The sequence below is a fragment of the Zootoca vivipara genome, chromosome 4 (genome assembly GCF_965207765.1).
Source record: "Zootoca vivipara chromosome 4, rZooViv2.hap1.1, whole genome shotgun sequence".
Lineage (NCBI taxonomy): Eukaryota > Metazoa > Chordata > Lepidosauria > Squamata > Lacertidae > Zootoca > Zootoca vivipara.
Window position 1 is genome coordinate 41,409,751 of NC_142587.1, and position 15,517 is coordinate 41,425,267.

The 15,517-nt window shown below is 40.1% G+C and overlaps 1 protein-coding gene across 2 annotated transcripts in view; it reads left to right on the forward strand.

The window, feature by feature from the left end:
• The window catches only part of POLA1 (DNA polymerase alpha 1, catalytic subunit), a 186,394-nt gene that overhangs the window by 17,972 nt on the left and 152,905 nt on the right, over nt 1–15,517 (forward strand). For both annotated transcript variants that reach the window (XM_088668719.1, XM_035116609.3), the window contains exons 12-21: nt 892–1,011; nt 4,311–4,385; nt 5,432–5,570; nt 6,473–6,627; nt 7,750–7,834; nt 9,344–9,405; nt 10,545–10,634; nt 12,432–12,548; nt 13,863–14,038; nt 15,243–15,372. In XM_088668719.1, coding sequence (XP_088524845.1) covers nt 892–1,011; nt 4,311–4,385; nt 5,432–5,570; nt 6,473–6,627; nt 7,750–7,834; nt 9,344–9,405; nt 10,545–10,634; nt 12,432–12,548; nt 13,863–14,038; nt 15,243–15,372 — 1,149 coding nt within the window. The remainder of the gene's footprint in view (nt 1–891; nt 1,012–4,310; nt 4,386–5,431; nt 5,571–6,472; nt 6,628–7,749; nt 7,835–9,343; nt 9,406–10,544; nt 10,635–12,431; nt 12,549–13,862; nt 14,039–15,242; nt 15,373–15,517) is intronic.

Genomic DNA, 15,517 nt, shown 5'->3' on the forward strand with positions numbered 1-15,517 from the left:
TTGGAATTTTTAGAAACCAACAAATACTGTGATTTTTTAAATGGATAGTGTGATGGGTTACGGTTACGTCATGCCAAAGTCGTGTTTTGGTCTACCATCTTGAATCAAAAGGGCACCCCAAACATCAACAAATACCACTGCATCACCTTTGGAGCTCTCAAGACAAGTTTGTTGATGATCTCTTGAGCTCCTGTGCCCTGAAAAGGGAGAAGTCATGCCAAAGTGACATATTGGTTCACCCTCTTGATTCAAAATGGTGGTCAGTGGCCCAACACCAACATAAACCACCCCGCCCCCATTTCGGAAAGCCTTGTGCTGAGTGTGGCAACAATATCCCAAGATGTGTCCGAATGCATAGAGGACGAACAAATGGAGAAATCATTTTCTGAAATACAGTATAGAGTATAAAGGATGAATACCTTTGTGTAACATGGGTTGTAATCAGAGATAAGGAAGATAGTATTTATTAAATGACTTCAGGCATTATTATATAACAAACCAATGAAACTAATAATATTAAATGGGAAGGGGGTTGGTAGTAAAGAGATTTATGTCCCAAGTTGCTGGTTTTATCACTCTGATTACATGCTTTGGTGCCCAATCTTTACAATCTATAAGTTTCTAGAAAACCTAAGTTGTGCCACCTGGTTGACTTCAAAATCCATCTCTGCTGTGAAGCCATTGGTTTAGCTTTAATCCCTTACTCTGTAACCCCAACTAAAATGAAGCCAACGTGTGTGAAACTGTTTTGCTCGCATTTATCCCTTGTTACCCCTCTCTCCTTCCTTTACCTCCATTTCTTAGGATAGGTACTATCTTTGGCTTAGCCTGTAATGGCTGTATAAATATTAACCACAACACGTAGCAAATACCATTTTTTAATCTTTACAGAAGCGAATTAATTTATCTTCTGGTGAAGAGACAGAGAATCCTGTGACTATGATGGATGTTTATCAAGAATTTAATGACAGGATTGCAGAAAAACACAAGATCATGAAGTTCAAGTCCAAGGTTAGTCTAACTTTTTCTCCTTCATGTTTCATTTTTCTAAATGTGAAGGGTGCTCATTTTTCAGGCAGGAGAGAAGTAACAGGGAACTCAGTTCTGGCATCTCTCAGGTGGGTGCCATTGCCATTCTAAGAGAACAAGGGAGGCATTCATGGTGCATTCCAGCACCTCTTTTTCCAGAAAAATAGCACTAATTAAACTGGTAGTGTATCTTACCTAAACATTTAACATCAGATTGAGGATCCCTGCTGTTGCAGATGATACTGTTTCATATTTAAACCATGTTCCTTTCTTTAGAAGCAACCACCTACTTACAAATTTACAAATTATCTGCTTTAATAAGTTGTTTTTAAAATGAAGCCATTATACTTTCAGGGGCTGAGGTTAATGGGTTGGTTAACACAACACTAAACTCATGGTTTTAACACAGGACTAGGGAACCTACATCCCTCCAGATGTTTCTGGACTACAATTCCCAGCCCTGCTGACTGATGGAGTTGGAGTCCCACAGCATCCGGAGAGCCACAGGTTCCCCACCTGTGGCTTTTAGCCCTACACAGATGAGTTTTTTGAGCCTGAACAAATTGTTGGGCTTCCTCTGCAATTCTTTTTTTTTTTTAATAATCTATTTTTATTATTTTTCCAATTAAAACACGATTATATCACATTCATTATTTCGAATTATACAAATACATATCAATTAAACCGAATATTATGCCAAATCATATAATATTTTCTGGAGTTCCCATGCTTCAAAAATTTGGGGATTCCTCGCACCCGTCTACTGCCGTCTTTTTCTAAAGTCCAAATCTTCTCTCAAAATCCAAAATAAGCCCGATCATTCCCCACCAGTCACTAAAATATTTTCTTCTTTCATCCGATTTTTCCACAGCTGCTGAAATAAGTATCAAACGAGAGTTCACATATATTCTTTCTCCTGTGTGAGTTTTAATCGTCCTTGCCCCCCCCCCCCATATATCTTCTATCTGGAATGTCCTGTTACGTCAGCCTTTCAACACGGAGCAGCGCCATCTTAAAAAGCTTAGATCACTTTCGTTTTCTTAAGCTTTTTATTTTTTAAACCACCGATCTTTGTAAGATTTACAGCTTTTCCAGGCAAAGAAACAGCAGTCACTTTATGCATAGACTCTTGATAAGTTTGTAGCTCTCCTTGCCCTGTAGCTGAACTTAGCTTCAGATCGCTGTTCAAATTCAAAGTGCGTCACAACCATAAATCCACCAAGCGCATTCCAGAGACTCCGACCATCCAGTTAAAGGGGGGCTTCTCTCTTCAGTAGTTTTCCAACTTCAAAGGATATGCTCAATAAAATAGTTTATAAAGTTCATTACTCACTCAGGTATTCTTTATCTCTCATTTGTTCCAAACAAACAAGGACGTCCCGTCCGGGAAGGTATGGAGTAACTCGTAGAGTATATGAAAAAAAAAAAAAAAGTTCGCTTCCCTTCTCGTTACGTCCCCATCAATCTTTCTTCCAGATAAAATACAGCTTTGACTTCTCACCCTCAGCAGCACAAATTCCTTGGCAGTAAACAGAGCTTCTTCCCCTCCTTCCGAAGCATGTCCATGAATACGCCTAATTATCTTCTTTAATCATGGAGATCCCGCCCTGCAGGTTAGCGTCCGGGAGTGCCGACATTTCATGAGTGCTCTCAGCCCAGGCCCCCCCCACTCCTTAAACAGTCGGAGTGGGTTTGGGGGCATCGCGGGCCCGCGGGCCCTCTCCGTAACCCCCGGAGAGGTAGGGGGGTTGCCTTTAACTCCCCTGGCAACCGCCGAATTCCTCATGAAGGTCGGAGAGATGGAACAAGGGTCAGCCATTCCTGCAGGCGGAAGCGGAACCGAGTTCCTCTGCAATTCTTTCTCTTCCCACACAACCGGGAGGAAGCCAAGGTTACTTTCATTTCAAAGTATCTTAGCTTACTGATTACGAGCCAGGAATTCTGGATTAAAACAAACTAAGCTTGCATTAAACAAGACAACTTCTTAACCAGTTGTTTGAAATGGGTTTGTTTTGCAAGTAACCATTGTTTGTTTTATAATGGGATACTTGTTGCATGTAATACTTGAAACTGAAAGTCGTCTTAACAGAAGCCCCACCGTACTTGTGGGAGTAGGAAACAGTCGGCTCAGTCTTGCTGATTCTGAGCTGCATAGGAAAGGCAGCTGTTTGTTAATGTAATTTGTCCAGTTTTTGTATTATGAATTAGCCCCACAAAATCACATTGGTGTTACGTAATGTGTTCTCTTGCTTAAGCATTGTCTCTAATTTTTGTGTTCTTCAAATGGAAACTGAAATATTTTTAAAAGCGAACAATTATTTTCCTTACAACTGCATTATCAGGAGCATACAGGTGGCAACTATTTTGCCCGTGTCCAATTGATGTGTGGGTCCTTTTGGACCTGGAAGAGGACGGAACAGGCTTAGGCATGCTCCGCTGGTGCATGTGAGGGCCAGGAATGGAACCTCTGCACAAAATGGTTGCCGCCTGTATTGCCCAGTGGCTCTTATTTTGCTTTAGGGCACAAAGAAGTTGAGAGCCAGTGTGGTGTAGTGGTTAAGAGCGGTAGACTCGTAATCTGGGAAGCCGGGTTCGCGTCTCCGCTCCTCCACATGCAGCTGCTGGGTGACCTTGGGCTAGTCACACTACTCTGAAGTCTCTCAGCCCCACCCACCTCACACGGTGTCTGTTGTGGGGGAGGAGGGGAAAGGAGATTGTTAGCCGCTTTGAGACTCCTTCGGGTAGTGATAAAGCGGGATATCAAATCCAAACTCTTCTTCTTCAATGCTTTTTATGAGTTGAAGTTCTATGAAATCCAGGGTGAGAGATCACCAGAATTTATAGTTTTTCATTGTGAGCGTACCTTGTAAGCTGCCAATTTGTGTTCTGTTGCCTACATAGAACATATGGCAATTCCCCGAAGGCCTTCTTTTATTATACAATCTGGGCAAGGAACAATCTATTGTCTGAGATAATGGGCCAATTCAAATGTAATATGATGTCTGAATCCCTTTGCAAATATTAGGGAGTTTATTTTAGAAGGAGAATAGATAAATGACTTAAACTCTAACCATCCAGAATTTTATTTAAGTTAAATAACTATTTGTATGATTTATACAACTTGACAATCGGCAGGTTATATTTTAAGGACAGGGAAAGTTTTTCACATGGTGGTTCTCGCAGTTAAGATTTTGATGTTAAAAGTAAATTTGGTTTTAATGAGAAAACACTTTTACAGTACATCAGTGCCTGATGAATATCTCAATCTGTATTTTGCATAGAAAGTAGAAAAGAATTATGCTTTTGAGATACCAGATGTTCCTGCAAAATCTGACTACTTAGAAGTTAGATACTCGGTGAGTAAACAGTACTATGTTGTCTCTCTGAAAGTGACACTCACTCTGAGGTTTGCATATCTTTTCAGTGCACATTATTTTTTAAAAGAAAGATTATGAATCCTAAACTCCAGTGCTTAATAGAGTTTTTAAAATGGTGTGACTATTGCTCAACTTGCACTACCTTTAGCCAATGAATATTTCCCAAACTCCTATAGTAAGTAAAGAGGAGCTAGATTTTCTAGTTTACTGCTTTGAGGAAGTAATGGGCAAGGTGGTCAAATGTTTGTTGCTTGCCTTACTGTTGCTCTGAAAACTCAGTACTTCAAGCAATGCATATTTGGACTGATTTGAAATCATTTTTAATGCGTGGTTTAATGCATATATATCATTTCCCCTTGGTGAACAGTAGAATGTACATCCTCCTTTGTACTGGAGGCAGCATGATTTAATGTCTTCTATGTTCTGAAACTAGGATGGTTAGTCGATTCCGGTAACTGAGGCTCAATGTAGCACAAGTGGGCATCCCCACATGCAATGGAGCTTTTTCTTCCTGCAACCTCTGATGTACCTGCCAAGTTTTCCTCGGAGGGTTGGTTGGTGGAGCCTCAAACTGAGCAGGTTCAGGTGTATGAAAGAGTTCCTTGCAGGGAGTTCTCTTGCATAGCCAGACTAAGTGGGATTTTCCTCCCTTTCCATCGGGTGATGCGTGGGGAGGGCAATCCTGCTTAGCGCTTACTATTGGCAAGCCACCTGTGCTGCCTCCTTCAGCTTCTGAAATCGGAGGTTGAAAGGAGCAGCATGAAGTGACCTCAAAGAGCAGCACTGGGAGGGGGAAGGCCCTTCTACTGATTGGGAACGATTTCTGCTTCCATGAGCAAGGTGAACTTCTGCTGCATCTTCCTCCAGCAAAGGAAAAACAGAAGCCCATTTTAAGCCCCAGTTGTTCCTTTGAAGCCTCACCATTACCCACTTCGCACCTTTCACATATCTGTTTTTACAAGTTAGGATATTTAGGAAGACTTGCAACACATAGTAACGGTTTGTGGAAATGCTTCCATTCTCAGGCTGAATACGGTCGGCTTCCTCAAGACCTGAAAGGAGAGACATTTTCTCATGTGTTTGGAACTAACACTTCTAGTCTTGAACTATTCTTGATGGGCAGGAAGATTAAAGGACCAAGCTGGCTGGAAATAAAAAACCCACGTATGAATATTTCATGTAGAACATGTTATGGATCCCTTGTATGCATGTGCAAACGGAGTGGTGTTCAGAGCAATGCTTAGCTTGTTTAATGGTTGCCAACTTGAAAAGGGAAATGATTTTTTAAGAATTTGTAAATTTTCAAAGTGAAGAATGCTCCTTCAAGCAGTCATCGTCTTGTAAAACTAATTTTATTTTTAATCTTACTACTTAAGACTTGGTTAAATCTATAGTAGGTTAAATCTTCCTCTTGTTCCCCAAATGGCACCTGTTGTTCTGTCATAATTTAGCTGTTGTGTATGTGATGGCTTAATACCGTATAAAGGTATGTCCAACGTAAAATAGCTCAGGTCCTAGTCCAAGTAAAACAAGTTGTGACTGAGCTGCTATGGGCTGATTTGCACATTATGCTTAATCATGAATTAGCGCTACATGGAAAATCATGAACAAGCCTGTGTGGAATGTTGGGCTCTCACATCCCCACCCCGCCCCTGGCCATCTGGGAGGAGGGTTAAAATAAACTGTTTATTTCAGTGATGGTAAGGCTGCACTCCTCTTCCTGCATACCTGGAAGTACATCCTGTTGAACTCAACTAGGCTTTTAAGTAGATTGAACCATAAGTCAAAACGTTATCTGGCTCAGAGTCTAAGCTTGCGTGCATCAAGGAGAATAGGGTTACTTCTCGTTTTAACATGCTTTGGTTAGTGTGTTGCATTTCAGGTAGGAAGACCAAAATCTAGGGGAAATGTAGAATTAAAAATATTTGTTATAACGGTATTCTGCTATGCTTAATTTTTAGTGTTGAAATAAATGTTCAATTTGTTGAGGAAAAAGTTATAAGTTATAAGTGTAATTATTGTTTAAATATTGGGTAAACTTTTGTACATGTTCTGTGTTACCTCAGAGCTCTCGAACCAGCCTGTCAGTTGGTGTAAGGTAGAATTAGTGGCCCAGAAGCCTGACTTGGTGAACGTGGTGAAAGATCTCCCTCCACCGCCTCTTGTGATCATCTCTCTCAGTATGAAGACAGTTCAGAACACAAAGAGTCATCAGAATGAGGTGAGTCATGAACTTTATTATGTACAGGGGAAAACTCCACAATTATTTCACAAACTAAGGCTTCTCTAGCTATGTGTGCTATTGATTTCAAATCTTATGGATCTGGAAGCATACTTCTGCTATGTGGAGTGAATTGCCCCAACCTGCTTGCAGCAAAAGACCTGGAGATCTTGCCAGAACTGTAAATGCCCCAAAGTTTGTTCTTATACTGTCTCTCTCTCTCCCCCCGCCCCCAGTAGTTTTATAATAATAATGTGACATGTGATCCAGGCTATTGACAAACTGCTGATGTAGGAGTTTGTTGCCTCTTTTCATTAGTATGAGTTGTTTATGTGTTTATCAGACAAGAAAGGGATTATAGCCCTATTAAAACTAGTCAAGTACTAAATAGAGACATACGGTTTGATTTGCTAAACCGCTTACTAAATGTGTGCTTAATTTAACATATGGATGACACCTTGTTTAAAAGGGTTAACTAAATTCATTGTTGTTGTTTAGTCGTTTAGTCGTGTCCGACTCTTCGTGACCCCATGGACCATAGCACGCCAGGCACTCCTGTCTTGCACTGCCTCCCGCAGTTTGGTCAAACTCATGTTCGTAGCTTCGAGAACACTGTCCAACCATCTTGTCCTCTGTCGTCCCCTTCTCCTAGTGCCCTCAATCTTTCCCAACATCAGGGTCTTTTCCAAGGATTCTTCTCTTCTCATGAGGTGGCCAAAGTATTGGAGCCTCAGCTTCACGATCTGTCCTTCCAGGGAGCACTCAGGGCTGATTTCCTTAAGAATGGATAGGTTTGATCTTCTTGCAGCCCATGGGACTCTCAAGAGTCTCCTCCAGCACCATAATTCAAAAGCATCAATTCTTCGGCGATCAGCCTTCTTTATGGTCCAGCTCTCACTTCCATACATCACTACTGGGAAAACCATAGCTTTAACTATACGGACCTTTGTCGGCAAGGTGATGTCTCTGCTTTTTAAGATGCTGTCTAGGTTTGTCATTGCTTTTCTCCCAAGAAGCAGGCGTCTTTTAATTTCGTGACAGGGGAATTTTTTTTTTTCACGAAATTAAAACTAACTTCATTAGTGTCATTTTAATTCTCTTTTTAAACTTTTGTCTTTGCAGATTGTGGCTATTACATCTTTAGTGCATCACAAATTTTGTGTGGACAAAGCACCACCCGTACCTCCCTTTCAAACTCACTTCAGCGGTAAGTATAAGTAGAACCTCTTTGTGTTTAATTATTTCCTCCCACTTGTCACATTGACAGCACAAATGAAAGCTTGAATGTGACTTGGCAGAACATGTGATTTGGCAGAACATTGCTTGAACCTTGGAAAGCCACTGTCATTCAGTGCAGGCAATATTGAGCTAGTTGGACCAAGTCTAACTTCGTATGAGGCAGTCTCCTATGTTCCTATGTCATTTTGCAGTGAAGAGTTTTACAGCTGTACCTTGGTTGGTGAATGGAATCCGTTCCGGAAGTCCATTTGACTTCCAAAAATGTTTCACAACCAAGGTGCGGCTTCCTTCACTCAATTGGAAGCTGCGTAAGCCGTGTCAGACATTCAGTTTCCCAAAAAGTTCGCAAACCGGAACACCCACTTCTGGGTTTGCGGCGTTTGGGTGCCAAAACGGATGAGTGCCAAGGCGTTCGACAACCAAGGTACGACTGCAGTTTAATATGAGAGCATTTCTACATTTCCACATGTCACAGAAATTTAGGAAGACAACTAAATTAAGTAGCATTGTAGTCATCAAGGTTTGAAAAGAATTTTTGTTTTTCAAAATGGTGTCTGTCCTAATTTCCCTGCCCCGTGGAAAGCTTCTGTATATTTGAACAACATATGGCCTTGAGATGGGCACTGGACTAGGGATTTGGGTACAGCTATATAAAACTTGGGTGACAGGAGTCCCTTTTTAAAGCTGTTTCTTCCTTTAAGCGCTTACCAGTGTTTTAACTTGTCTAAAGTATAATCAGTGGTATTAACATGAATGGGACAAATGCAGTTCTAGGGACTTAGACTCCATTTCAATTCAGTTCTCATAACTCAGCTCATCTACAAGGTCCTTGGCAGAGCCTCTCTAGGCTCACTGTCATTGAACTTGAGGTAGTTTATTACTTAAATACATGTGGCTGGATTGGGCTATTAGCTATTTAACACAAAGCCTGCCTGTGCTTTTTAGCTCTTACAGTGTAGAGTTTTTTTTCTTGCTTGGCTTTCCTCTAACTAAGTGTTTATTCAGTAATTAGAGGCCTGTGTCATATTTTGGATAGGGATTGTAGGACCATGCTTTTCAGCCTCTATGTCCTTTGATAACCATAATCATGTTTCAAATTATGTACATGATTTGCGTAACACTGTATGGATGACAAGATTGTTGTGATAAGGTGTAATACCTTTCACTTCCATAGCTTAACTCTCCTATTAAAGACAATGAAAAGCTAAAGGTTCTTAAGCTCAATTCCATGCATTATTATTTAATGCATGTTGGAACCATAAGTTTCTTTATTTCCTTTTCAGGCCCTATGCATGTATGGCAGGCACTATTTCCTCTTCAAGTGAATGAATAATCCTACTATACTATTGGGTGTTGCAAGCCATACATTGTTTTCATGATAAATATTGTTCTAGCCAAAACACTTACAGCACATAAACCCATTTAGCTAAGCTCCATGTTGTATATTTCTTATTGACCTGGTTGATTTCCTTTGCAGTTATTTCTAAACCAAATGATTGCATTTTTCCATATGACTTCAAAGAAGTAGTTAAAAAGAAGGTAACTTTGTTTTTCTTGTACATTGGTTTGCATTCTGTAGTTTCCATCTTAGGAAAAGTTTTGAACATGCACAAAGCTTTCATGCACTTTAGCCTGGTTTGGAAGTAATCTTATCTTGGCTAGCCAAGATATGTATGAGCTTTGTGCCTGGGCTCCTTCAGTTTGCACGATATTTTCCTCCCCCAGAATTTGTGATTGAACATTTCCTGGGTTAATCATAATCTTCGTTGACGACCCAAGTGGAAAAGTATGGCTACCAAGTTGGGAACAAACAGAATCTGTAGCCATGATTTGAAATTGGTTTAAAATTCTAGGTTATTCCAAGCTTGATAACTTTAGTTTCATAGTTCTGATGTAACAATAAATTTTTGTTAATTAACATAGAAATATTTAAATCATGGCTGAGTGAGTGAGGAGGAATAAGTTATTATGAGGACAAAGCTTAAAGGCACAAGTGTTGTGCAAATTTCAGCTTATTTTTTTAAACAAATATATACACTATATTAATTAAAATTTTCAATATTTGGTACAGATACAACATCCAATATTGCAAACTCTCACAACTGAGACACAATGCATAATGTAAGGTAAAATAAAGCAGGCATAGGCTATGTTGTTATCAAACCAGTGATCAGAAATGCTTAGGAATTAGATCCACAAGGGTCCTTGCAGAATTGGCGCATATTTCAGCTTAAGCTGAGAGATGTTATGAATTGGGTCTTTATGAAATAATGCTATTATTTATTTAATGTCTTACCGACCATTCACTGCAAACTCCTAGGGCAGGTTAAAGCCATTTAAAAATACAATTTTAAGAACAGTTTAAACAGTAAAAACAATTTGCCTCCAAATTGCATTGTAATGGATTAATGTAAATGTGTAGAAAAAAATGCTATCAGCTTCTCACTAATTTAGCTATCCTTTTCTATTGTAGTGGGCTGGGAAGGGTTTCTATATAATCTTTGTATAGTATATAAAGATTTCCAATAAGTTTAATAAATAATAATAATTCTAAAGCTTTGTTATTTGTGCTTAAATGTAATTGGTTTCATTTAAACATGCATAATTAAGCATAGGACTGAGGTGCAAAACTTTTAATTCTTTGAACATTTGGATTATTGAATTTTGTGTTTGTTTAGAATGCTAAAATAGAGATTGCCACAACAGAGAGGACACTACTGGGATTTTTTCTGGCAAAGGTTCATAAAATTGATCCAGATGTTATTGTGGTAAGTGACTTTTTATATCTGCTTCTGAGATCCTTTTACACATTATTTTTTGCTACGTTATTTTAAGGTGATGGAATGTTGACTAATATTTTAACAGAATGTGTTACCAATGGAGACCTACAGCAATGGAGGACTCCATTGGGATGGCTGGGAAAGATATTAAATGGGGTATTGGCACATGGCACTGTTTTGAGTGAATGAGAAGAGATTTTCAGAAATGAAAGGAAGACTAGGCAACATTTGTTAGTTAGTTAGTTAGTTAGTTAGTTAGTTAGTTAGTTAAGAGTTGCGGTCTCTTGAGGGTTATCTGCTGGGAGCTCTGTGTTGGTGGTGGATAGAGCCAGAGACAAAAGTGTTCTGGATTTAGTAATCTGGAATAAAGACTGTCTTGCTTCAGTTTCCACCATAGCTACCTCAGTTCCTAATCTGGTTCAGGGCTATTTAGAGGTAGAGTGCAGTTTGGTTACTTTCAAATAAGTATATAGACCAATATAGCTACTATTCTGGGAAGCAGTTGAAAGTCATTTCTTTCTGACTTTACTGTGTTTTCTCCCTCCCTTCCCCTATGGCAGGGGTCTGCAACCTGCGGCTCCGGAGCCGCATGTGGCTCTTTTACACCTTTGCTGCGGCTCCGGAGCGGATACGAGGGGAGGAGGCGTCTGAGCCATGCGCCGCCTGAGCCATGACACTCGCGCGGTGCCCGCCGGAGCACACAGCTGCGGCGGCGCCCACCGGAGTCCACAACTCTGCTGTGCGCATGCGCTGTGCAAAAAGGACACAAGGTGACGTTAGCAGCCCGGGAAGCGTGGTCGGCCCCCTCCCTGCATCAGCCCCTCCCCGCCACATTTCTGCAGCCAATAGGCTCACGGGGGGGGGCGGAGTTATTTATTTTTAAAAACGGGCGCGCTTCTTCCCGCCCAGCAGCAGAAAAGGCTTGCGGGCTCGGAGCGCGTGTTTGCTGCTGCTGCTCCTGCCTGCGGCCTGCCTGTGGCCTCCTGCTGGCCTGGTCAGGAAATTGAGGTAGATGTATTAATCAATGGGTTGATTCAATATGAGGAAATTTTATAAGTTCACTTGATGGGAGCAACACACATGAAACCATACAGGTGTCCTAATAAGGGAGTCAGAGTTTTGCCCATTCCCAGTAATCAAGGCAGCCCAAACTCAAAGTTATTTTTATAATGACGAGGATGACATTGGGCCCTCATTATTAATTATTATTTACATCAGGCACTGATTATGATTTATGGTACACTGGGGCCCTGATTAATTTTCTCTGGCATTTTGGGGCATTGATTATTGGGCATAGCAAATTTTGCTATGGGGCCCTCTGATTTCTATTTACGTCCCTGTTTTGCGGCTCCCAGTTTATTTTTTTTCTTCGGAAACGGGTCCAAGTGGCTCTTTTTGTCTTAAAGGTTGCAGACCCCTGCCCTATGGCAGCCTATTAATTTTGGCAGAAATTGGAAATCAAGATGTTTCAGGGCACCGCATGGTGCCCACCTCTGAATGATGGAAAGTAAGAGGCAGAGAGTGCTGAGAGTCTGAAGGAAAAGGACAGAGTAGGCTGGAGCTGAGTAGCAGAGGTAGTGGAGTTGAGGAGGACAGGCCTGGTGAGAGTGGAGTTGGTGACATGTGAATGTCTTTTGTGTTGCATCATTCACATGAGCATTAATAATGTGATACATCAGAGGAAGGACTTCAAATAGTATGGACCCTTGTTTTAAGCTGAATACACAAGAGGTAGGTGTATTCTGTATAACTGCTTGTTTTTGTTTCCTTTTCTTTCTTTTTAAGGGACACAATATTTATGGGTTTGATCTGGAACTTCTTCTCCAGAGAATTAACTTCTGCAAAGTTCCACATTGGTCTAAGATAGGTCGACTGAGGAGATCAAACATGCCAAAGCTTGGGGTAAAATGTTGCTTATGTTGCATTGCTGTATTGAATGTGATGAAAAATGAATTGTTTTAGTTGCTGTACTTTGAATGTCTTGCTCGGTTGTTTTGACTATAGTCATGTATCATGACTTAACATTCCAATTTAGATTTTGGTAATGTTGTTACGAGTCGTATTTCAACCATGAGACAAAGCTAAGCAAATTTAGTTTACTTGTCTCGACTAGATGGAGTTATTGACAGATTAATGACTAATAGAGGTGCTTTTGTGTATGGTAAATTGTGGGGGAAATGTATGTTGGCTTGACTGGCAAATCATTCCTTTGAGAATAGTTAAGGTTTTCTAGTTCTGCTGTATAAAGCTTTCTGCATGTGGCATAGTTAATTGTTATCTACTCAGAAAGGATTTTTCTCAGATTACCTTCCCCCCTTTTTCACATTGCTACAACATATTCTAGTACTCTGCTGGTAAAGAAACTAACCAGCTCGCTTTTTTCTACAGTTATTGTTTAGGTATTTTAATGCATCTGCATGATGATTGCACTATACCATTAATCTTGGCAAAACCAAATTCTTGCGGCATTGACAATGTTCAGTGGTATATGTGCCAACAGTGTGTGCATATTCTTATACATGTAAACATGCGCAGATTTGCTGTCCCACACACATTATAAGGAATATATATCTCTATTTAACAAGTGTCATCTATTTAGCTTGCTCTGTTTCTTTGGGAAAACCTGAAGATTTTATTGGCACAGCAGTCTTAGTACTTTATAATTTGAGATTGTTTAGAGAAATTCAGACTGTGCTGGCCACAATAGCTGCACTAAAAAGTCATGAGATCCTTGTTTTTCACAATATGGAAAACATTTTTTGACTTGTGGCACCCTGTTGAATGAAAGCCTTCTGTTTTCCTTTATCCTGTTATGTTGTGCTTTTTGATTTATGCCCTGATTTTGATTACACCCTGGCATTCTTGAACTTTTTTTAGAACAGAAAAAGTTCACATTCAAAATAAGGTATGTAAAGAGGCAACACTGATGTGGCGTAGATAGGGAAAAAAATTCTCCTGTGTTAATGAAGCAGAGACCTATAAAGTCATAACTATGAATTTGTTAGTTGTAAGTGCCTTCATTGAAACTATTGAGCTTTTCTCTCATGTTTGCAACGATTAAAGTCCTTTGCAACCATTACAAGGTTGTTGAGGTGCAGCTGCACACAAGAGAGAAGCAACTTCTGTGTGATGTAAAAACTGTGTTAATTAGTCCAAAACAGAAATGTAGCAATGATACAGAATCTGAAGGTGTATTTTTCTTTCATGGCAATTAAGGGTCGTAGTGGATTTGCTGAAAAGAATGCAACTTGCGGCCGAATGATTTGTGATGTAGAAATTTCAGCAAAGGAGCTGATTCGATGCAAAAGTTACCATTTGTCAGAGCTTGTGGGTCAAATTTTGAAAATGGAAAGAGTGGCGATTCCATCTGAAGAGTTACGAAATATGTACAGGTATGCTGATAAATACATTCCTTATTATGGTGAGCCCACTAGCAATAAGAACGTCAGAGCCTGCTAGATCAGTTCATCTTGTCCAGCATCCTTTTCTCATAGTGGCCAAGCAGATTGCCTGTTGGAAACATAAGTAGGATATGAGCCCAAGAGCACTCTCCCCTCCTGTGGTTTCCAGCAACTGGTATTCAGAATAATGATTGCCTCCCAACTTTGGAGGCAGAGCATAGCCCTCATGGCTGGTGGCCATTGATAACCCTCTCCTCCATGTATTTTTCTAATCCTCTTTTAAAGCCATCTAGGTTGGTGGCCTAGCTAAATTAGTGGTGGGATTTATTCACTTGTAGAATAGAGACAGGGAATTAAACAATGCCCTGGGAACTACAGATCATTTATTGGCTAGGAGTCCATCATATATAACCCCACAACAGTTTTCATACAGCTATGAAACCAATATGAATAAAATGCTTGAGGTAAAACATCATAAATAAAATAAAAGCAACAGTTGATACAATGATACAAGTATTGACTAGGGACTAACAGCAGTCCAGTTTTGGCTTCCAAAACAAGAAAACAGATAAATAAAACCATACAGCAGAAGCCCATCTATGTTGTGGTCATCCATGGGAATTCCAAAACTAGGGTGCCATTACAGAGAAGTCTCTTCTCTTAGTCCCCATACCTTAAGTCACAGAGTTGTGGGCATAGGAAGAGACACTTGGTTTCTAGACCCTCTTATCATCTTGGTTGCCCTCCTCCGCACACATTCCAGCTTGTCAATATCCTTGTTAAATTGTGGTTCCCAGAACTGTATTCTACAGTATTCCATGTGTGGTCTGACCAAGGCAGAATAGAGTGGGACTCATCCCTGGTGGTCTAAAGAGAAGGCCTTGTGACATCTCTTGCGACAGAGTCTGGCTCTGTTTGAATCTAACCCCCGATGGATGCTTCTGTGCAGTCATGATATTACTACAGTCCTTGAAATCATGACTTACCGGAATATTGTACAGGTGCAGCTACTCCTATTTTTCCTTTCACAATCTTTGCATTTAAAATGGGAGTTCCGTTGTGTTTTAAATTTGCACTGTAAGCAATCATTTGTGAGCTCTGGCTTTATGGGCACTGTGATAATGATTTGAATCTGCATGCCTTTAGAATATGTGGAGGAATTTATTAAAGTTGCCTCTTCCTCTTCTTCTTTTAGTGATTCCCGTCATTTACTTTACATGCTGGAGAACACCTGGACTGATGCCAAGTACATTTTACAAATAATGTGTGAGCTCAATGTTCTTCCACTAGCCTTACAGATTACCAATATTGCTGGCAATGTTATGGTAAATTTCATTTCTTAGCAAATTTACATCTCAGTTATTATATCTGATTTGAATATACAATCTTATTCACAAAACTGGTTCCCTTACAAAAGGATATATATATTATAAGCCTCATGACGGGAGGTTCATAATAGAGATGTGTTGA